This window comes from Zootoca vivipara, chromosome 3 (assembly GCF_963506605.1).
Source record: "Zootoca vivipara chromosome 3, rZooViv1.1, whole genome shotgun sequence".
In the NCBI taxonomy this organism is placed as follows: Eukaryota; Metazoa; Chordata; class Lepidosauria; order Squamata; family Lacertidae; genus Zootoca; species Zootoca vivipara.
The window spans coordinates 29,338,645-29,363,156 of NC_083278.1; the positions used below are offsets into that span (position 1 = coordinate 29,338,645).

General features: G+C 41.7%; 1 protein-coding gene across 2 annotated transcripts in view; it reads right to left on the minus strand.

Moving 5' to 3' along the window:
- Window positions 1-24,512, minus strand: part of NBAS (NBAS subunit of NRZ tethering complex) — a 175,649-nt gene that overhangs the window by 121,686 nt on the left and 29,451 nt on the right. For both annotated transcript variants that reach the window (XM_035109824.2, XM_035109823.2), the window contains exons 12-21: window positions 22,329-22,457; window positions 20,092-20,155; window positions 17,701-17,894; window positions 14,393-14,650; window positions 12,930-13,055; window positions 11,363-11,514; window positions 10,390-10,527; window positions 9,268-9,346; window positions 8,519-8,623; window positions 6,877-7,013 (exon numbers count right to left, since the gene is read on the minus strand). In XM_035109824.2, the coding sequence (XP_034965715.2) occupies window positions 6,877-7,013; window positions 8,519-8,623; window positions 9,268-9,346; window positions 10,390-10,527; window positions 11,363-11,514; window positions 12,930-13,055; window positions 14,393-14,650; window positions 17,701-17,894; window positions 20,092-20,155; window positions 22,329-22,457 (1,382 nt within the window). The remainder of the gene's footprint in view (window positions 1-6,876; window positions 7,014-8,518; window positions 8,624-9,267; window positions 9,347-10,389; window positions 10,528-11,362; window positions 11,515-12,929; window positions 13,056-14,392; window positions 14,651-17,700; window positions 17,895-20,091; window positions 20,156-22,328; window positions 22,458-24,512) is intronic.

Consider the following 24,512-nt stretch of genomic DNA (forward strand, 5'->3'; position numbering starts at 1 on the left):
AATATATAGCAGGAGCACTTCTTTGCCACAGATCAAAGTTTGGGGGTGGCGTCATTAAAAGAAAATGCAGTAAAAGAGAGAACAAAACTGCCACCGAAGTACAAAGCCAAGCGTGTTTTATCTCCGGTGCTACTTTAAAAGCTTCCGAGGAGCAAACCACACATTCATGAGTTAGATTTTGATTAGGTTGTCTAATCGGCTTTTCACTTTTATAGGGAAAAAAGGAAATCACATTATGCGTTTCGCAAGAGTGACAAAGCCGGATGTAGCGCTGTAATCTTATTTCTCTATCCACTACGCAGCACACCAGTGCTCTCACATGTGACAATACTGTCTGCGAGATCTAAAAATACGCTGTTAAAAAGTCTCATAAACTTACTTTAAAAGACTCCAACACAATAGAAGGGAGAAGCTATCATGGCCTGAATTAGGTAATATAAAATCTAATAAAAATCCTATAATTTAGACTACCAGATGCCATTTTCCCCAGAAGGTTAATAATCCTTTAAAGTGTGTTACCTTTTAAAGACTTCACATTCTTTTGAGGAACTGAGCAAGAAAGTGAGTAAGGGAATAAGGGTTTGGAAGTAAGGGTTTTATTTTGAGCTATCAAATGCAATAGAATTATAACACATTCTATCTATACCAGATATATCATTATGAGTGCATTCATCTGGTTTAAGAGAGACAGACTGCTTAAGACAGCATCTAAACTTAGGGCCAAGCTAAAAAAATCATTTTTGTCTTTTTCATTCATTCTGAGTTTTGCTTTCAGTTACAAAAATGTGAACTGTTGTTTTCAAGGGACTTCCCGAACTAGTTTGTTAAGGCCTATTTAGCGACTCCATGGCCCCAAACAAAAACAATATCAAAATTTTCAAGGGGGCAAGGGGAAGAAACCAGTGGGATTTCATAAAATAAAAAAGAAGGGGACAAATACACTGCAAAGAACACAGATTAAGCTGTAAAAGCAGTTTGGGGTCAGCTCCTTTGTGAACAGTAGGGATGGTTGGATTTGTGCCAGTTCTGAGTGTGTTCCTTCATAAATCCATGTGGGGTGAACTAGATCCATTCACATTAAAATGCAGAAGAAATTAAGTCTTCATCCATCCTTGCTCCCAGGTACTCTCGCCTAGAGCTGTGCCCATTACCTTATTTTAACGTTACGAGATAGCCAAGAATTTCTCCCTTTTTTTTTTTGCTTGAAGAAGAAGAAGCCACAGGCCATACAAAGTAGTGGACAACTCTCTTCTCCAGCCTATCCTCTTTCTCTCCTGACCAACAGGATGTCATCACCATGAAGCCCTGAACTGAAACCGCCCTGAGACCTCCGGTATAGGGAGGTATATAAACACAATACAAAAAATAAAAATAAAACTGGGATGGGGTGGTTAGGTCCCTCTATTCCAAACACTGATCATATCTCTGCCAAGAATAACTCATATCACACCATATACCTCCTTGCCCCATGGGAAAACTTAAGAATACTCACTTTCCCAAATGCTTATAGGCTTTGCTCAACCCAAGATTTTTGCCCCCCGTTACAGCAAGTAGAGTGGGGTGGCATTCCCACCTTGGCTTTGCTGAACTCTTGTTTACATAGCTGGTGGTTTCTGCAAAAGCACTGAACAGTAATGCTTTGGGGGGTGGGGAGGGAAGAAGCAGTGTACAAAAAAGTACACAAATCAAGATTAGGACTGAGCAGTTATCACCATTCTCAAGTGGTTCCCAAACCCATAAGAAGTTCCTGGGCTCCTTTTGGAGGAAGGATGGGACAAAATACACAGCTGCCTCTTTCTCAGTGAGAAGAGTACATTTATTTTTCACACAAAAGGTATTGGGTTCCAGGTAGGGTCAGAAAAAAGTCCAGCCTGAGAACCTTAAAACCCACCTCCAATCAATGTAGACGAAGAATGGAGAACCTGTGGTCTTCTAGATGTTGATGACCTCCAGCTTCCAATACATCCTGTCAACATGGCCCATGATCAGAGATTATGGGAGTTGTAGTACAACAACATCTGGGAGGCCATGGGTTATCTATCCCCAATATTGCTGGAAAAGTTTGCTGACCCCTGGAGTAATGGCTAGACTCGGTAGGAAGCAGTTTCCTATGTTCCTATATCATAGCCAATGGGGTGTCCTCTAGGTGTTGTTGGACTACAAAGCCTATCATCTCTGACCATTGACTATACTGGCTGGAGCTGACAGGAGTCACCGATGAACAGCAACTGCAGGGCAGTACCACACCGGCTGTCTCAGTCCTGTGTGTGTGTGTGTGTGTGTGTGTGTGTGTGTGTGTGTAACTGAAGAGGCATGGGATGCATGAAGTGCTCCTAAACCTTAAAAAATAAAAAAGAGCAGCCCCAGCTTGTATAGAACCATGAACACATATAAGAGTCTCATGGTGTTCTCGGCTGTGTCTCCTGCCTTTTAGTTTAGGTCCCAGGAAATGTTATCTACCCAACATGTCATTTGCTTTCAGTGGAACACATTGTACTAGTAAAATAATTAGGCACCACCAGGTGTTGAATTTGGGACTACTGAACCAGGTCACATTGAGAGGTGACCCTCCTCATTAGAGATATCTCCCATAGCTACTGTTGTGCACTCTGATACTGCATTTTGCTGTCGTGTCAGACACCACAAGCATATTAGTTCTTTGCACTAATCTACAATTAGGAGTGGTCCGTGCAATAACAAGCCTTCTTTCAACCAAACTGTGCTAATGCAGCCATAATCCTTTCCCTCCCCCCTTTTTCTAAGAGAAAGGAAGTGGGAAGGGAATCACTTCGGGGAATCTACAAGTATCACATTAGTGTCGCACCTCCAGATCATGATGGGTACCAAATTGTAACAGGTGGAACAATAAGGCCAATCAGTGCATTTTTCTACCAAAAGAACCCCAAAAGCAGACAAAAACCACCATCTCAGAAGTCTATTGAGGAAGGCCTGTAATCTAGCAGTTGAGCACATGCTCTGCAAGCAGCAAATCCTGGTTCAATCACTGGCATCTCCAGGAAAGTTTCAGAAAACCCTTGAGCTCCTCTGCCAGTCTAATCAATGCCAAATGAGGTGGGCCAATGGCCTGATTTGGTATGAATCAGAATCCTACAGCCCATTTGTCCGGTTCAGACACATACAGCTTAGTTTATGAACAACTTGGATTAAGAACGCTGCAAACCCGTAAGTTGGTGTTTTGGTTTGTGAACCTTGCCTTGGAAGCAGAAGATGTTCCACTTCCTGTTGAGTGTGTTCCATTTGTAAATTGAGTGGCCCGCTGCTATGGGAAAGCACGTCTTGGTTTAAGAAAGCTTTGGTTTAAGAATGGACCTCCGGAACGGATTAAGTTTGTAAACCAAGGCACCACTGTACTTGGACAGCAACAGGCTGTGCATGGTGAAGTAGGGGGCCATGCATTGTTCCCTCAAGGAAGGAGGAGATGAATGAACAAGTCATTTGGGTAGAGCTGCTACATCACACACTTCTATAAGAAAGGGGAGGACACCGTGCCTGTTCCTTCTGCCACTCCCCAGCAAAGTAGATGAAGCAGGCCACTTTCATGAGAACAGGTATTTCTTCACACAGTGCATAATTAATTTATGCAATTCTATTCCACAAGATATAGCTTAGAGGTGTAGAAGTATGGTTACTAGTCAGAATGGCTGCAGAAAAGCCCAAGGTGCAGAGCCACAATATGGCTCTGCTTGTGGCCAGTTGCTTGAAAGCAGCAAGGAATATGGCTGTTGCTTTCATGCCCAGGCCTTCCTGGAAGCATGTGGTTCGCTATTTTGGGATGCTGGATCTCTGATGCGATCCAGGAAGGCCCTTCTTTCAACAACTGAATGCACAGCTGAAAACAAGGAAGTCCCTTTTCAGTTTAGAAATCTGCTTTCTTGATAAACTGCAACAGTGGTGCAGCAGAAACATCAGAGATCTGGGCTGCTCCTTCACAAACCCCCTCTTTAAATTTCTAGACCACCTGCCCAACAGTCTTAGGTCGCCTGTACGTTTTCATCCTTCACAGAACTCCCAATGAACCATCAAATAATTTTCATCTTCCATTTAAAGAAGGCAGAAACTCTTGTGGGGAAAATGATCTCAGAAAAAGGAACATTTCTAAATTGTTGCTATAATATGGTTTGAAACATAGAAATAACTCTAAATAATGGGGGGGGGGGTTGCTTGTTACCATAACTGTCTTGCCTCTGGTGGGATCTTTGCCAATATCCAGCCAACTTTAATTAGAGACGCACTCAAAGAGCTCTTGCCTTCCTTGGCTCCATTTCAACCAATTCAAGCATGTTAAGCCTGCTCAACACTTCAAATCCTCCAGCGTAATGCATGAAATGCTTTCACAGCACTGGATAACCTTTAAGGGCATAGCCATCCCTTGACTGGCAGGTGTTTTAATCCATCCTAGGGTGGCTAACTCTTGAATCAGCTACTGTAGCTATTATGAAAACCTCTGCCTGGTGATTTCCACTTATGAAACCCTATGTTTGCCTGCGTTTTTCGCCTAGTCAGTTGACAGCCCTTACTCACTTCCCCTAGGATTGCCCCACTGACCAAACAAAAATGCAAATTAAAGGCAGGTGCTTATGTAACCCATGATAATTTAGGGTTTGTTTTGAGGAAAGCCCTCATCTTAGAAGACAAGCCTCCTACTCTATGCTCTGTCACTCTGCGGCTGAGGAGCGGAAAAGGAAAGGGCAGCGTTTTTCTTTTGCATCCCTGAATGGGACCCACCTTCTGACGGGTGACTGCTGTTTCTCATTATGGCCTGGCCATATATACTTCCAAGGTCAGACCTTTGCCTGAGCTACAGCCAGACACCGGCCTTTTTGTGTAGCTCCAAACAGGAGACATCAACCTCCCCGGGACCATCAGCGCATTTGCAAACAGGATCAATCACTGTGGGCACCACACATAAACACATCCTGCAACCAAGCGCACACCACAACCTATTCTATTAGCTACAAGAGAATGTTTCTTTCAAATCTAATTTCAGCTGGGGATGAACACAAAAAAGGCCTTTGTAGACGCATAGGTAGCTGTGGCATTAAGCAGAAAGTACTATCATTCAGCTTCAATACAAAAGCTACCGAGGTTGGAAGGGTTTCTTTTCTTTTCTACAAGAGGACTTCACGTTTGCCTCGTAACCATTTTTAAAAGGATAAGAATATCACATTTAGTGATAAGGCAGAAATCTTTGCAATCTATTCCGTTCTGATTCTCACACTTCCAGCAATGTGTGCCAAGTCTACTTCTATTAACTAATATGCCCAACAGGAAACAGCTTCAGATGAAATGATAGGGAGCCCTGTTTAGGGAAGCTTTTAATGTTTGATGGATTTCTGTATTTTAATGTTTTGTTGGAAGCCGCCCAGATATTATTATTATTATTTCATGGAAGGAATTCTGTAAATTCCTGAAGCTGCAATCCTGCATCGAGTTACCTGGGAGTAAGCCCCAATGAATTCAACAGTGGCTGAACTTATGAGTACACAATAAACTTAACTTCTGAGGATAATATTTTGCTATAAATATTGCAATGGAGCATTGCGGACTGTAGTTCAAAAGGCAGGTTTGCCTAGAGATTTATTATTTTATCTTATTGCTAAGTTAACAAGGTCTACCAGACAGCATTGGCAAGTGCCAAAGTCATTACAGCATTTCATAAGAATACATAGTCACCGAACAAACAGGAAACAGGAGACAAATGAGATCTGAACCTGCTACCGGTATGCACTTCAAAGATACACATGGAAGACAGATCTAAAATATACAATGTGTGGATAATGCGGAAAGGGGATATGACACAAACTACCATTCAAATGCATTTCAGCCTTTGCACAAGAGAATGGGTAAAATGTAATTCATCAATGGCATTTGCAACCATTAAAGCTTCACAGGATTAACAAACTCTTTTACTTAAGTGCTGGAGAGGTTGCAAGAAATAGGGTTGGCAAGCTATTACATACCTGCTGGACTTCAGAGACAGCTGAATGCTATTAGGAACTGATTTTTGAAAGTGCCATCTAAAACAGTCCTGTCTTACATACTCCAAAACTAAGTTCATATCATATTTTTAAGGGCAACCTATCCTGCATTTCCACAGCATTCTTGTAAGCGCTCACCATGCTAGCTGCAAGGAAGAGTTACAATATGGCAGGCCTCAATCAAGGGTGCCAACAGACTAGCTTACAGAAGAAATTCACTGGGTAAATGAGGGCAGATAATTTCACTTAAAACTGCTATCCATTCTAGGCTTATGTCATGAAGTAGCCAAGGTTACTATTTAATGAGGATCTGAACCCAACATTAAACAACAATTTCATGTCCTAGCTAATGCCCAATGTATCCATTAACAGCTATTGAGGTAATGGGGAGGGTAAAATATGTTCTTAAAAGAAGGGGTTGAGGGAAGGAGCAGGAAGTATTGAGACCGCTGTCCAATTCCAGGAGATAACAACAAACAGAGCATGTTTGGCTGAAAATACAGTGGTACCTCGCAAGACGAATGCCTCGCGCAACGAAAAACATTCTTTGTTGCCTCGCAAGATGAAGCTGTCTATGGCCGCGTCTCGCAAGACGATTTTTTTTTGCCACTTTTTTTTTGCCGTCTGCCGTTTGTTTCCGCAAGACGAACATTTTCATAAGACGGCACGACCCGCGGAACAAATTATTTTCGTCTTGCGAGGTGTCACTGTATATCCATTGGGTTTCTCTCTCTCTTCTCAGCTGCACATGCAGCTTTTAGTATAACTTTTTAAAATAAGGAATACTAATTGTTGTTGCTTTTTATTGAAAATAGTTTTCAATATTAAATAAATAAAGGTGCAGCTTTGCATTGATATTCCACACGTATGCACTTACCAAGCTTCAGGTAGCAAAAAGGAATATTCATGCGGAGAGGTGGTCTCTGGAAAATTAGAGAGAATTGCCAGCCGATGTGGAAGGAGGTCTGACCCATGGTAGGTGAACAAAATCTCCAGGGCTCGTACATTGCTTTCCTGCACCAATAATTCAGTTTTAATATTCAAGAGACAGCTTATGGACCAGTCTGTTTAAGAAGTAACCACACACACACACACACACACACCTCAATTATGGGATATGACATAATTCTCATATAATTTTTTTAAAAAAAACAGGCCAGAGCATTAGCTATCCATTCCCTTTTGCTCTGTTTGTTCTTGTGCTGTTCAGAAACTAAACATATTTCATGAATGCTCTGAAAGAAAGAAAGAAAGAAAGAAAGAAAGAAAGAAAGAAAGAAAGAAAGAAAGAAAGAAAGAAAGAAAGAAATATGCCATTGGTGGTTTTATTGGACCAAAGACACACCTACCATATAGTGGATGAGGACAGGAAATTTACCAATGTCAAGGAAGGAAGCATTGCTTTTTTTGGGAGAGGTGATGACAGGAGAAGACAGCAACCAAGTGGACTGAGCGGGAAATCTAGGACAGATGAAGAGCAGCGTGAAAAGAAAACAAACAGCTGGGACAGGCAGCCAAACCACCACACTGAGGGGAAAGCAGGAGTGGGGTAAATACAAAAGGGACTCTCTCTTTTTTTTTTTACTCCCAAGGGCAAGAAGGGAACGACTGAATAAAGAAGGAGAAGGAAGAAAACACCAATGAAACGCTCAAAGAAGAAACAGAGCAGCTACACCAGAGGTATCCATCCTGGAAATGGACTGCGTCCAACGGCAATGAAGCAACCGCTACTTCTTCAGTTTTGGTGAATTCCCTTTCCTCAGCCACTAGATGACGGATGTCTCCCACTTGATGGCCTTTCATCCAAGGTATATATCCATTACTCAAAGGCAGGGAGAGGGACTATAACAACCCCAATCCCTGCTCTAAAGTGTTGTGCTCTGAGTCAGTCCTACTGCATCAGTTGATGTCACTGGGCCCAATAACTGGACACAATAACTATGCCAGTTCTATGCTAGCGTAGCCAGAGCAGGATTTTCCCATCCTCCACCCACAGCAGCAGGACTGTGGATGTAGCTCCACTTGAAGCCCAGCTAGGACTGGATTGCTTTGCCCATTACCTAAAGCAGGCATCCCCAAACTTTGGCCCTCTAGATGTTTTGGCCTACAACTCCCATGATCCCTAGCTAACAGGACCGGTGGTCAGGGAAGATGGGAATTGTAGTCCAAAACATCTGGAGGGCCGAAGTTTGGGGATGCCTGACCTAAAGGGTCTCATATATTACCACTGGCGACAGGTATGGGTGCAAATGGCCTCACTGACAACTTTCCCATATTTCTTCGGACATTACACCTGTCGCCTGGGATAAAACCATGGGAAAAGTAACCTAAAGAGGCCCTATTATTCCCTCTCATCAGAGATAAACCACAAAAGCATTACCTCTATCAATTACGGTCTGTCCCAAATGCAACCCATTTTTTCTGCCGGACAAGAATTGTACAAATAGAAATGCAAGTCACGTATCAAATTTTTGCTCAATGTGAAATACTTTATGAGCAAGTTGGGAAAGAATTTATACCCGAGCATATGTCCTTGCAGAAAGAACAATATTCTGATTCCGGAACTTCTTGAAGAACTCTGCGTCATATCTCTGTTCGGCAATGTGTGGCCCACCAAGAATTTCCTGAAGGAAAAAATCACCGGAAACATTTTACAAGGCTTATTGGTTTCTCCAAAGCACACGACACAGTGAACTCCCTAAAACTTTGTTGGCACTTGTGGTCCTCTGGAAAGCGAGAAAGATTTACTAGAAACGGGAAGGGAACACTGAGCTTGGGTTAGAGGAGAGCTCCAGACTCCCATTATACATGCCCCTGCCTTCTGCTGAATATCTGGGATTTTAACAACCCAAAGGCCGACTGTCCTGCTCACTCTTAAGCAATGATGCAGTAGTCCGTGTAACTGGGTGCACCACAGGCCGGTAAGTTGGTTACATATTTTCACTACAGTTTTCACACACATGCAATACACTAAAAACATAAGGACAGGTTTTAAATCCCGGGGCCTTAAGTATAGTTTGCTAGGAGAAAGAATATAGGATGGGGAGGAGAGAGAGAAAGAGAGACAGAATGTGCTGCAATGCAAATTATGCAACCTAACGTATGAGAAGAATATGCTGGAGTGCAATAATGCTGTTGCCTGCCTCGTTATTTATAACCACTGAAAATCAGAGCTGAAAACATGAAAGCTAAACTATCGGAGTGGAAGGTCCTGAAGGCGCTATATAGTGAGTTGTATATAACAAAGGCAATCCACAATTTTCCACACCTCGTACGTTGCTAGCCGATCCAAATAGGTTAGCAGTTTCAATCTGCTCCGGCAAAGTTCTTTCTGTTCCAGTGTTAGCCTGTTTTAAAAGGGGGAGAAGAGAGAGAAAGGCAATATACAGTGGTACCTCTAGTTGTGGACACGATCCAGGGTGCCTTTCACACCCCGAAAAGTCCACAACTAAAGCGGCGCTTTTGCGCAAGAACGGAGCACGATACAGCACTTCTGTGCATGTGCGGAGCGCAGAACGCTTCTGCGCACGCGGCAAAACGCGTGGTTTGCCACGTTCGCAAGCCGAAAAGACACAACATGAACCTAACACAACATGAGGTATGATTGTATAAAGAAATACAGAATCGGCAGCACTGAGTATTTGGGGGGGATTTGGGGGGGGTGAGGTGTACGATTTTATACAAGCAAACCCCTATTTGTTTTAAAAAAAAACTTGATCATTTACTGTGGCAGCACCTACGATTTGAAACTCCCTGCCTTTTGCTATTGAGCAGGTGCCTCCACCGTACTCTTTTTAGTGCCTGTTAAAAACATAATTGTTTGGCCAAGTCTGTGAATTTTTATTTTAACTTTCCATATTCTTTGATGCATTCCGGATTTTTCCTGATGTTACTGTTTCATCTCTTTGTAAACTGCTTTGAGGTTTTTCACCATCAAGCGGTGGGTAAATTTTATGATAAATGAATGAATGAATGAATGAATGTACATACAATGCATTCAGATTCAATTGGTTCAGAGGTGCCCTCAAAGGCATAAGCAGGAATGCACACAGAGTTGTGTATTCATATGTCGGTATCATCTGTCTGCACTGCTATGACTTGCCAATGATGTGAATTCAGACACTCATCTGAATCCAGAGCAATGAGGGCTGGATCAGGCCCCTTGCCTGCATGCAATTAAGAGCTGCATAGTAGAATCCTTCTCCATATTTTAAATCCGAATGGGAAATTCAGAAAGCTGAGCTATTTTCAAAATACACTGCCAATTAAAAATTTATACCTTGATCCAATTAGAACTGACATGTATTTTAAAATATCCTCTCTTTGGGTTGGGATTTTTGCATATATAAATCTAGCAATATAAGAAGAGGACACCCAGCCTGACATTTACTTGGAGAACTTTACTGATTGAAGAAGTTCTTGACGCTTCATGGCTTCTCGCTCCTTCCTACTCTCTGCTTCTTCCTCAGGAGTTAAAAACTCTTCAAAAAGCAGTTCATCAATGTCCACATCACCTGGCAAGATAAACCTGGGAGGAGAACGAAAATCAATGAATGGGGAACTGGTTATTTGGTCAAGAAAAGTTTGGGGTTTTTCTTAAAGAGCTTTCTATCTTCTAGATTACAATTGATTTTTTTATATATTAAAATATATATATATCCTGAAATAGTACCCAACTAAAAAAGGACAGTTCTCACAAGTACAGGTCTTTTCATCCCTTAAAAACAAGCAAGCAACTGGAAACATCTACAAATATGAAACATCAGCCCCAAAAAAGTATGAAAGGAAATAAGAATTTGTGGCATTTGTGAATGGGAACTTAGCGATGACAGTCAGGCCTGCACCCCTAGCAATTCTGTCCCCAATCTTATCAGATCTAAGTAGATTTAGAGATGCTGGGAGGGGCTTGTGTATGCACAGTAAAATAACTAGTATGACCTTCTCTCATTAGGACTTGACTCGTGGCCAGATTTAGTTTAAAAGCTCCATGAAGTCACTGTGACATTTCTTTAGGTTTCAAAGAGAGTGTTCCTGTGGAATTTTTCACACTTAGAATGGTACTTCAAGGGGGGGGGATTGCTTTGCATTCATCCAACTCTTCCCCCAACTTATCAATTTACTAATTTGGAAGTTTACAGGTTTGTAAAGAGACAGACAAACAGACAGACAGATACATGCCAACCTGGTTTTCACAGGATTCTGGCATGCAAAAAAGGGGGGAAGTTTCATTTAATATTGATCCATCACAGTTTCTTGTTTAATAAAACAATAAATTAATAAACAATAAACAACCATTGTAGCGCTCTCTGTTGAATCTGGTTAGCAACCGAAGTGAGCAGAGCTGACAATCTGCTTCCACAAACCTGCCACCATCTTCTCCTTTCCCGATGGCTACGAGAGCCTCCAGGTCTGTTCCTTTTAAGCCGTATTGCAACAACTCTTTAGCAGCATCCACATTCTCAGGAACTCTTTCCAAGCACTCATGAAGGACCCAAGAACGCTTATTGATTTTGCTCTGACGCCACACAAAAAAAAACGGGGGGGGGGGGAGAGAGAGAGAGAGACAAATGATTCATTAAAGTAGACTGATAGCAAGGGTGTATACAATCATGAGAGCACATTGAATAAGGCAGCTTTCTGTGCTTAACAGATACAAACTCTTCAGTCTATCTAGCTGAATATAATCTTCAATGATTGACAACAGCTCTCTGGGTTTTCAGAGAGGGGTCTCACCTAATCCTACATACCAGGATTCAAACCTGGGATTTTCTACATTCAAAGTATTTGCTCGACAATTTAGTCCTTCCTGCAGACGTCACACCAGTGTTTCCCAAACTTGGGACTCCAGCTGTTTTCAGACTACAATTCCCAGCATCCCTGACCACTGGTCTTGCTAGCTAGGGATGATGGGAGTTACAGTCCAAAAACAGTTGGAGACCCATGTTTGGGAAGAGCTATGTTACACTAACAATTACCTTTTTTTTTTTACCTCCCACTCCCCCCAATTGTGATTTGGAGATCAAATCAACTGGACTACAGAGAACACATCAGTTGATATTTATAAATGTTGTTGTTGTTGTTGTTAAGATTTGTATACTGCACTTCATCTATAGATCTCATGGCAGCTCACAATATAAAATTACAATATAAAACCCACAAAAATAATAATAATAACAAAAACAAATAATCCCCCTTCCCACAACACCTTTAAAATGGATGTCAGTCAGCCAAAGGCCTGGTTGAATAGGAATGTTTTCACCTGGCGCCCAATGGTGTCTATGAAGGTGCCAGGCGAAGCTCCCTGGGGAGAACATTCCACAAATGGGGAGCCACTGCAGAAAAGGCCCATTCTCCTGTTGCCACCCTCCGGACCTCTTGAAGAGGAGGCACATGGGCTAAGGCACATCAGGAGATTACCCAATGGTGATTCAATGGGGCTTTTCAGAGTATGACTAATGTTGCAAATTACAAATAATAATAATAATAAATTGCTTAACCCCGTTTATTCTGCATTGTACTAGTAAATAATTGTGGGTTTTTTCGAATCCAGTTTTACACCCCATAAGAGAACACTGGAAATTTCACATGCGCCCTGCAGATGTTTTGGACTGGGACACACATCAGCCCTGAAGTCATTTGGTGGAATTCACTGTTGAGTTATTATGAACATTCCACCTGCACAAGCATTGACGCTTGTCAGACAGAAGAATTGTCCTTCGCTCTCCGCACAACCCTTCAGAGTCAATTTTGGTGTTGTGGGTTGGGGGAGACAGCTGGGGGAAGTCCTGTTGCACAAGTGGAAGTTTCTGCTGGCAAAGGCATGTTAGGTGAATCCCACCCACTGACCATTGTAGTGCAAAACATCTGCAGTGCAGGGCCTTAGCTTCAGAAAGGCTAACATAAAAACTACCTTCCCCTAAGAGAACATACCAGATAATCCTGAATAGAAGCAATGCTAACAGCCGATTTCCTCCATTGCCTCTGATAAACAAGGTCAGAATCAAGGTCGTATGTTTGAGCAAGTGACAAAGCTTCTCCGTATTCTTCATTATCAATCTACAAACAAAGCATAATGAAATCAAAGCCATCGCTGCGGGCTCCATTCAAAGAGAGCCAGTGTTCTATAAGAAAAGCAGCATGTACAGCAGGATTAGCGTTATTCAGAGAATCGGGAAGATCATTTCCCAACCCAGAATACCCTTTTGCCAGTCAAAAACAATTGGGCAGTGTTACATCACAATCCATATATAGCAGGTGCCCGCGACCCTTCATTTTACACAGCAGTCTCAAATCAAAGGCTGCACAATCTTAAGAGGAAGGGTTTCATTTCATCCAGGAACAATATAATATGCTTCAAATGCTCAGGGGAAGAAATGTGAGATCCCCCATAGCAGAAATTGTATCTTGAGGGGAAAGCATTTGCAACAAACAAGTAACACCTGCGCATTTATTGATTGGGAAGGGAAAAAATGCATTAGAAAGACCTTACAGAAACTATACTGCTTCAGCATCACAACTAGAAAGTACCTCCTGCTATTCACGGTACATTATAGGTAAAGGGACCCCTGACCATTAGGTCCAGTCGTGACCGACTCTGGGGTTGCGCGCTCATCTCGCTTTATTGGCCGAGGGAGCCGGCGTATAGCTTCCAGGTCATGTGGCCAGCATGACAAAGCCGCTTCTGGCAAACCAGAGCAGCACATGGAAACGCCGTTTACCTTCCCACTGTAGCGGTTCCTATTTATCTACTTGCATTTTGACGTGCTTTCGAACTGCTAGGTTGGCAGGAGCTGGGACCAAGCAACGGGAGCTCACCCCGTCACAGGGATTCGAACCGCTGACCTTCTGATCAGCAAGCCCTAGGCTCAGTGGTTTAACCACAGCGCCACCTGGGTCCAAGGTTCAAATCCCTACTCAGTCATGAAGCTTGCTGGGTGTCCTTGGGTCAGTCACTGTCTCTAATCTACCTCACTTGGATGTTGTGGGAATTAAATGAAAAACAGGAGAATGATGTGCACCACCTTAAGTTCCTTGCAGGGAAGGTGGAATATCAAATGCAATAAACAAACAAACAAATAACCCCAGTACTCTTCGAAATACGAGTGCAATGGCAAACTAATTAAGACGCATCAAAATAACTTAGAAGATAGTTCTGTTTAAACCAATGTTACCCAATCTTGGGTCTCCAGCTGTTTTCAGACTACAATTCCTATCATCCCTGACCCTTGCTAGCTAGGGATGATGGGAGTTGTAGTCCGAAACCACCTGGAGACCCAAGTTTGGGAAACCCTGGTTTAAACCAACGCTACCGAAACATGTCCAGCTGAAGTGCCCCGTTGTATGAAAATTAATGATCTCGTGAGAAAAGGGAGGGCAGAATGTCTCACTCTCACCTTTCTTTGGTACAGCTCCTCAGGAGTCGTAGACCTCAGGTTTACGAGGCGGTAATTCTTTATGATAGTGCGCGGACGTTTCCGCGGAGGAGCAAAGCGCTCCATTTCGGTCACAAAGTACAAGCCTTGCTTAAGGTAGCCAAAATACCGGGCCTTGGCAGAAGTTTCGTCATCCGAATCTGAGTCATCTTCTCCTTCGTCTTCATCACCGGGCCTGCTATCCAAGCGCGATCTCTTTGGAGCCAGCTTCACCTCGCACTACGAGGAAAGCAATTCTTACTAAACAGCACAATGTATCACACTTAAGTCTGTCAGGCTTCAGGACACAGAGAGGCAATAAGCCACCACCACAATTCTCAAAGCTTCTGGGAGCAAAAAGAAGCCAGCACCAGAAAATGAATTTCCTTCTCAAGCACCCAGCAGCGACTACATACAGAGCCAAGTTATTCGCGTGGAAGGGCCATTAGGACAACCCCAGTGCTAAATACATTCATAAGGACTAGGACATGCTTAATAAATACATTTTGTAAGAATTAGTAGGGTCTCCTTGGAATGCCCTATGCCAGGGATGGCCAAACTTGGCCCTCCAGCTGTTTGGGGACTACAATTCCCATCATCCCTGACCACTGGTCCCGTTAGCTAGGGATGATAGGAGTTGTAGTCCCAAAACAGCTGGAGGGCCAAGTTTGGTATTAAAAGTAAGACCGGCACTGTCATTGCATTATTTTTGGTACCAGGTTTTCATTTGCCCAGACCTTTTTTTTTTAGAATTTTTTTTAAAAAAGAAACCTGTATTATCTTAGTTGGCTGAATAGTACAGTAGTTGTGTTTTCTAGTTCATTTCTCAGGTTATGGTTTTGTTTTGTTTTTTACTGGTTGCTTTAATAGTGTATTTATATCTTTTTGTAAACTGCTGTAGAATTCGTGTTTTGGGTTAGGGTTTTGACATTCTGAAAAGAAAGAAGTTCCCTTTCTTGTTATAAATATATAGATACCACTATATCAGGCACGTCCAACAGGTAGATCGTGATCTACCAGTAGATCACTGGACGTCTGAGGTAGATCACTGGCTCACCCCAAAGAAGCTCAACAACTTTGGCTCCCCTAAAAAAGCTCATTTTTTTTGTCCTGCACCCAAAAAAAACAAAAACACAGGGCTTTCCCCCTCCCTATAAAAGCTCAACAACTTTGACCTGAACCTCAAGAAAGCAGGTAGATCACTGGTAGTTTTTAATTCTGTAAGTAGATCACAGTCTCTTGGGAGTTGGCCACCCCTGCACTATATCATCTAATTGCAAGGTCACATAGGAAGCGTATGATACTGAAATATCTGAAACTGAATACATGTTTTAAAACAAGATTATGAAGTGGAAAGATCTATCATTACATGTAATTTAGTTCATGTATATCTGAATGAACAACAATGAAAAAGGAACACAAAGCTTTGCACTTTTGCCTCAAACCTTTCTTCTAAACTGCACAGTGCCATGTATGATTAGAGCTTCAGCAATGCAGGTAGCCAGACGTTGCCCAGCAGTTTTACATTCTAATGGGGGAGGAAGGGCTAAAAATACACAAAAATAGGATAACACTAAAAACAACTGAGCATAGACTACCTCGAGCATTCGAGGGAGAGAGAGAATGAGAACAAGTACATTTATATAGGCTGCTGAAGAGTTCAAGAAGAAAAAAGCCCCGAAAGATAGGGAACAGAAGCAAGGACGAAAGAGAATACAAAAACAAAATCAAATGAATAATATGGAAAAGCTAGAGAAAGCAGGTGGGCAGCAGAACACAAAATAGGAGCAAGTGGCTTAGGCAGGAAAGGGATGGCTAAGAGAACATTCCTATACGTCAATTCAAAAGTAAGCCTCAGGGAGCTTAATGGTACCTACTCGCAGGTAAGAGAGTACAAAATTGCAACAACAACAACAACAACAACAAAACCCACAACAAAAAATCAAGACATTATTTAATAAGGGAATGGAGCATGGGCAGAAAAAAGGGAATTTACATTATCTGACAACTTGAAAGCGAGACTTAGATCATCGTGAAAAGGATGGCACCAAGGTCTTTAGTTTGAAGAGAAATAGTGGCACTGCTGATATACAAAGAAACATAAGAAACAGGAATAAAAGAACTAGAGGGGGAATTTAAAAAAACAACAACACCTCAGTATTTGAAAGGCCCAATGAATGTGCAGACAGCCTTGAGGAAATTACAAGATGACAAGGTAAAGGGTTAACAAAAGGTGCACACAAACGTCATATGCACAGACATGATGTTTAATACAAAGGGAACAAAAGTCAACAATGGCAACTATTCAGAAGAAAACAGGCATTTTAAAAATATCCACTAAATCGCTGAGTGAAAGATGTGACACTGCTGACTCTTGATTTAACCCTCCAATGCATAGCTGGTGCTAAAAAGGAGGACTGAAAGTTATGTTGGACTTGCTCCTTAAACTGTGCTACTTCACATTCCCAGTGTTCTCCTGATTTGAAGATTCTACGTTCTATGGTGTTTCATAAATTTCCTATGATGTATGCTTCATTTTAGATGTTCCAGAAGTATATAAATATAGGGGTGTTAGGACAGAACGCTACTGCAAATCGAAAGATTGGGGGGGGGAGTGAGCTAAATTAAACAAATTAATTTAGTCTCATTGGCTGGGGTGAGGGCAGGAATAGCTCCTAAAAGTTGATACAGTAGATGAGATTTATTAACTATGGATAACTTAGTGCTTGTTACTCATACCATCAGAAGTTTTGAGTTCAACAAAAAGAACCCACGATATGTAATCAGAATTAACTTTTCCATAGTTGTGTGCCCCTTTACTATAGATAAAATTAATTTATTTTTTTGCCAGTAAATTAAAGTCACCCAGCTACTTTGGCTGTCACAATAAACCATGGTTTATCCCAACAGGGATAAGCCACAGTTAGCCTTGATCTCACACATTCCCCAACTCCCCGGCATGGGTGAGGAGATTGGAATGTCTTGTGTCTGTTTTTAATTAAGGGCCGTTTGCCGTTTCATCGAAACCCAACAGAATGAAGTAGATCTTAGTGAGTTCTTTCTGGGTGTGAGGAGGGGTATTGAAGCTGGGTTGGGGGAATCCAGATTGGGAGGGTTTGGAATAGGTAGGTTAGTTTTGGGAGGGTGATCATTTTGATCATGGCCATTTTGTCTGAGAGAGTGAAATTCATATTGTTCCATCTCTTTAGGTCTTTGTTTGTTTGTCACCATAGGGGCTTGTAGTTGTGAAGGTATAATTTGTTTAGGTTTTTGGTTATTTGTATCCCTACCTCCAAACTTAGAAATCCACCATCGTGAGCAGAGGTGACCTGAGGGGAACTTTCAAACCATTCACAGGATTTGCCCAACAGGTTTTTCAAGGTCTTCACTGACGACACTGTCAAAGCACCCGAACAGCGAGCCAGGATGACCGCATTCTCTGACCACCAGTTGATGTCTATCATTGGGTAAAAAGATTCCTTGTCTTGAAGGTGGGGGAAAGTGAAGGAAAAAAAGCTTTAAAACAGGAACTAGAACAGCTTCAATTATTTAATAAAAAAATCATCCGAGAGAGTCTAACTTTAACGACAATATACCGTATCAGCATTGCGTAGAGCTTCGCTTCGCTACGTTTTTACGTTAGTATTTTAATTAAATTTATCTCTGGATTAACTAAAGCAAAACTGAATAATTAAACATTCTGACAGACTTCTTCATGTAATATTTTAAAAATAATGCAGCTAAGTGTTAGGCAGATCTGCTCACACAAAGCAGGGTGGAACTTTAAAAATTAATAGATAGATATGGACTTATGGCTCCTCAGGCCAACTGCGCAACAATCTCTCTGGCAAATGCTCAGAACATTATTCATGGAATCTCGATGAAGCTATATCAAGCAGAAACCATCTGGGAAAGGTGTCACAACCAAGTGAGGAAGGGAGGAGGGAGAATCTATATGGCTTCTCCCAAAGGGAATGAAATATCCATAAAGGGGCTGAGTTAGAGATTTCTACTTTGTTATGCTGCTTATTATGTAGTTATGTTGCAGAATTACGCCGCTTGAAAAATATTTGCCAGTGTGAAGAATCACCTTTTTCTGGGTCCTAAAGACTAGCTCTGACATAATATCTTAGGGTAGATTGTTTTTCACATTAACCAATTTATTATTATTTTTTTTGGTATTGGCATTCAGATACACAGAAAGACCTGAAGGAGAGTCTCCACCCCCATCGTCCAGCCCGGACACTGAGCTCCAGCGTAGTGGCTGTACCCTCACTGCGGGATGTGAGGTTACAGGGAACCAGGCAGGGGCCTTCTCGGTAGTGGTCCCCACCCTGTGGAACGTTCTCCCATCAGTTGTGAAGGAGATGCGTAACTATATAACCTTTAGAAGACATCAGAAAGCAGCCCTGTAGAGAGAAGCTTTTTAAAGTTTTATGTTTTATGATGTTTTTATATATGTTGGAAGCTGCCCAGAGTGGCTGGGGCAACCCAGTCAGATGGGCAGGGTACAAGTAATAAAATTGTTGCTGTATTTTATTTTATTCTTATTGTTGTTATTGTTATTATTGTGTCTCGCCTGAGGAGGCCCGGTTGTTAGTTACAAGTGTCAGGGCCTTTCAAGTAGCTGCAGCAATATTATCAAATACTTTGCCCTAGGATGAATGTACATAGCCTATCCATCTTTTGCTGGCTGGTAAAACACATTTTTATGGGTGCATATTTTTTCCCCTGCTAAGGATCTGCTTTTTTATTTCAAGGTTATACTTTATTTTGGTTTCTGCCTTTAATATATTTTGCAGGATTTATGATTACACAGGAGTTCTTAATTTATAAGAGGCTAAATTTAAATTGCTATGAGCCACTCTGCATAGGCAAAGGAAGAATAGGAGAGACACTTAATATCAGTTTGGAAGTGAAATGGGGTCTTCCACAAAAAGGTAGCAACTTGTACACTCTTGAAGGCACCCTTTGTAAACAAAACATTGTGTATTAAACTGGCATCGTAAATAGACAACAACAACAACATACGCAAAACTGCACTATTTCTGAGATTATTTACACTCCACTTTTCAAGATATAAAACCTTCCAACGCGGCCTAAAAGTAACAGTCAAGTTCATCTTAGAAATACACAAAACAAAATTTCACATAATGAGAAGCCATCAAGATAATGACAGAATGTGTATTGTGGTGGTGGGGTGGGGGTAAATTGTCTTGTTGGAGCTGTCCTCCAGGGATCCCTGTTGCGGGCAAAGGGGGGGAAATGCAGCTGGGGCAGAACCTAGCAAGAATGATGAAATCTGTTGATCCTTTTGAAGGAAAGGTGTTGGGTCTAGAACACAAGCAGTACAGAGATCCAATTCCAGGCTGCCTGGCCCCATGGACAGCTCCTCACAGATTCCAAACTGGGTGAAGAATATCTACACATTTTACACATTGCTCAGGGAAATGGAAAGAAATAGAAAGGGGATGCGCCCATCACTCACACATTCTTAAGTACTGCTTCCTCAGAATGGACAGAGTCCCTAAAATGTGCTATTCTAGCATTTTGGAAGGCAGCATTATAACGTTAGCCCTTACAATAACTTGAACACACAATGGTGGATTAACATCCTCCTGCTCACTCAGGTCTTGGCCTCTCTCACACACACATATACGAAACTAAACTATGGCTCCAACCTTTAATTTTCTTCCGTTTCTCAAGAGAGAGTCGCCATTCCGGTTTGATTTCATCATAGCCCGGCTAAAAGAAGGAGGAGGAGAAAATCTCCAATTAAGTTTTATACATATTCATGTACACTATAAACAACACTACCAGCAAGCAATGTCTTATGACTTCTGAACAGGTGGAGCCATCCTTTTGAAAACTTTCCTTATATTGGTTGAACATTAAGAAGGCGCCATGGAAGCAAGTGGTGAGTTAAGCGAGCAAGACAGAACGGAATATCACTCAAGCTGGCAAGGCAATCAGGCCCCATTTTTAAATTATTACTTCTGCACAATTAAAACACATGAAAGTTTCCAAGTACAATAAGCCTAAACCGATCCCAAGCAATTCGCACTGTCAGAAAAATGACCAAAGTTTAACATATGAATTGGGATCCAATTTCATGGAAGTTAAAAGCCTGGATTCTTCTATTACTTTAAATAGTCAGTCCTGGATTCCACAAACTGTTCTTGTTCTTATACATACGATTTTCAATTTTATACATTTCAATAATTTTACAATCATTTTAACATTTCAAAACTTGACTTCCTTCCCCCTCTTTCTGCAGTCCCTTAAATTTATTTTTTTATATTTTCTGCATATTCCAAATTAACAACTTACTCATTTATTCATCTACTTTAAATATATACTCCTATAAAACTGCAGGTTATTACAATAATCCTGTCAATGTTCTTATTTGTTTACACTTTGTAAATATTCAATAAACCATTTCTATTCTTTTATTAAAAGTTTGTTATCTTGATTTCTTATTTTTCCAGTAAGTTTCGCCATTTCTGCATATTCTGTAAGGTTTTGTATCAATTCTTCTTGCGCTGGGACTTCTTCTTCATTCCATTTTTTGGCAAGTAACATTCTTGCCGCTGTATAAAATAAATTTCTATACACTTTGGGTAGCTCTGTCCCTATAATTCCAATTCCCAAAACTGTTTGTTCTTGAACCACAATTTCAACCAAACAAAACTTTGGTACAATGCAATAACTATATACAATGAAGGAGGCTTCTACCATTGCCAACAAAATTTCTACTGTAGCTGAATCATCTATTACAACAACGCTAGATATGAAATAGAACTTCATTTTTACTTCAGTTAGGATTCCCACCCACCCTAGTCACTTCACAAGAAGATGCCATCTAACTTTTTTTAGTTGCAGTATGCATTCAGCAGTCTGTGTATTATTGGGAACCAGCTCCAAAGCTTTAATGACTGCAAATGTCTATCTTGCTATGACAAGATAGATATACAGCGAGCATTTTAAAAAATCTTACCCCACATACAGAAACAAACACAGAGTGGGAAGCAGTGTTGAATTGAGCACAAGGGGGCATAAAATACTTCCGCCAAACAGTGTGTGCGCACATGTTGATATTAAAACTACATTTCTATATATCAGATTAAATTATTTCGATTTTAAAATGTTATAGAGTATATGGGACACAACTGAGCATTGTTTTTTTTTGGGGGGGGGGACAATAAACCCTGAAGTATCAAGAATCAAAACAATGAATGAAACATATGTTCTGGTACTCCAAGAAGTGTTTCTGGGGAAGAAGTGATTAAGCAAATAATACTGATTCGAACCTTGGTCTATATTCCTGTGTGGATCTCTCTTTTGTCTTTCCAGGTATACAACAAACGGATTTGAATACAATCATCTTAAGTTTAATGATGTTACCATCTTGTAAGATATACTGGACTGTAAATTCAGCTCAGCTGCAAATATTTTTTGCCAATATTAATCTTTACGCATTGTAGCACATAGCTCAAATGACCCTGGCAGCTGCATAACGTAGATAGACGATTATAAAAAATAGCAACTGTAGTGGGTATGTTACACGATTAAAGAAATTTTAGTTAATTGATCAAGTGAATCCTTTAAGCGAATCCTAGACACTCTTAGCTGTGAGTAATGGGTCTTATTCCCGAGTAGGCATGTGTAGAATTGTCTACAATTGATTCGATTTCCATATGGATAACCATTCCAATGGCTAAGAAGCACAACGTTTCTTGATAATGAACAAATATGTTGTGCATATAAACAGGCATATATGTCTTTTAGCATTTTGGACATGCTAAAAAAATAAATACCACCATTTAAAAAGCAGAAAAAAGGAGGTGACAAGAAATGCCATACAATTTTCATGTATCAAATAGATTCCCGTATTTACAAACTGTTAATCATCACATACCTGGTCGCTCTGCTCCCATTCTCCTTGTTGTCTTAGAGAAGGGATTCCCCAGATGGTCAATTTTCCACTAAAGTGAATAGCTGCTAGGCGAGTCCCATCTGGAGAAAGGCTCATCTTGAAAACACCATCCTGCGCAAGATTTTGATGAGTGATTAAAAGCAAAGGCATTTCAAAGAAGCATTAAGCTCGTAGGCCTCATCCCCCCCCCCCCATTTCCAATGTAGCTTCCCTTTGCACAGCTCCCGGATCTTATAAAACATGAAGTGCTCCTTAAAATTTGTACAACAGGTACGTTGAAGCATCAAGTAAGAGACACAATTCCTGAAACTAGTAGGGCAGTTCTATGAATGGGTTTTACTTCCAGGTAAGTGTGTAAAACAAGTGTGGCTAACTCCTAGTTTGAGGGCCTGATTTGACATCCCAAGTTCCCACCATTTTGGGGTGGGGGAGTCCTCAAAGGGTTGGTCATGGTTGAATGCAGTCCTTGAGCCAAAAAGTGTTAAGACTCCCCAGGTGTAAAGGACTGCAGCCTTGAAGATGTTGCCCAGCCTTTCCCAACCTGATGCACTCCAGATATTTTGGACCACAAACCATGGTTCCCCGAAACCATGGTCAATGGTTTGGGATGCTGGGAGTTGTAGTCCAAAACATATAAAAAGGTAAAGGTAAAGGACCCCTGACAATTAAGTCCAGTCGCAAAAGACTCTGGGGTTGCGGCGCTCATCTCGCTTTATTGGCCGAGGGAGCTGACGCATGTCCGCAGACAGTTTTTCCGTCAAAACCGACACACACACAGGGCAAGTAATGTTTGAGTCATTGGGACCATGCAGCTTGCTGGAAGTGATTTAGGGTGCAATCCTAACCCCAGATCTGCTGGGGTGAGTGTGATAGGTTGTGGTGGATCTCTGGCTCAGAGGCCTAGTTTCTGGGTCAGTTGGCCTATGCTGCAGTAAATCCTCAAACCCTCATCTCAAGTGGGGGTAAAGGTAAAGGTACCCCTGACCGTTAGGTCCAATCGCGGACGACTCTGGGGTTGTGGCGCTCATCTCACTCTACTGGCTGAGGGAGCAGGCATACAGCTTCCGGGTCGTGTGGCCAGCATGACAAAGCCGCTTCTGGAGAACCACAGCAGCGCACGGAAACGTCGTTTACCTTCCCGCCGGAGCAGTACCTATTTATCTACTTGCACTTTGAGGTGCTTTCAAACTGCAAGGCTGGCAGGAGCAGGGACTGAGCAACAGGAGCTCACTCCGTCGCGGGGATTTGAACAACCGACCTTCCGATCGTCAAGCCCTAGGCTCAGTGGTTTAGACTACAGCACCACTGAGGATGGCAAATTTGGGGATCATAAACTGCAGTGCAGTTAAGTGGATAATAGAGTGGCACTTGAATCCTAAATACAGTTTCTTGGAGGTTCCATTCAATCACCCATCAGCTAGGACAGAATAGACGTGAAGTAGCAGAACATTCAGGGAAATGTCAGGTTGTTGGCTAAGAAAAAAGAAGTCTGTGGGCAACATGTCAAATCTGTGTCATGCATACAATGGGCAAAATATAAATCAATCAGAACTCACAGTGGCTTTTAATGATAAGTCATGTCTTCTTATTGCTAGAAACTACTTTGATGAAATACTGAGGGGGAAAGATCCACATGATTTTAAAAACTAGACTAGGAGACATTTTAAAAATAATATAAAGGAGTTGCAAATGCTGTCAAACATATTTATGAGTAAGAAATGGAAAAGCGATGAGTGAATCATTCCAAAGAGTAATGGACTCCTGCCATTAATTTCTCGAATTGTTGTTGTTTAGTCGTTTAGTCGTGTCCGACTCTTCGTGACCCCATGGACCATAGCACGCCAGGCACTCCTGTCTTGCACTGCCTCCCGCAGTTTGGTCAAACTCATGTTCGTAGCTTCGAGAACACTGTCCAACCATCTTGTCCTCTGTCGTCCCCTTCTCCTAGTGCCCTCAATCTTTCCCAACATCAGGGTCTTTTCCAAGGATTCTTCTCTTCTCATGAGGTGGCCAAAGTATTGGAGCCTCAGCTTCACAATCTGTCCTTCCAGGGAGCACTCAGGGCTGATTTCCTTAAGAATGGATAGGTTTGATCTTCTTGCAGTCCATGGGACTCTCAAGAGTCTCCTCCAGCACCATAATTCAAAAGCATCAATTCTTCGGCGA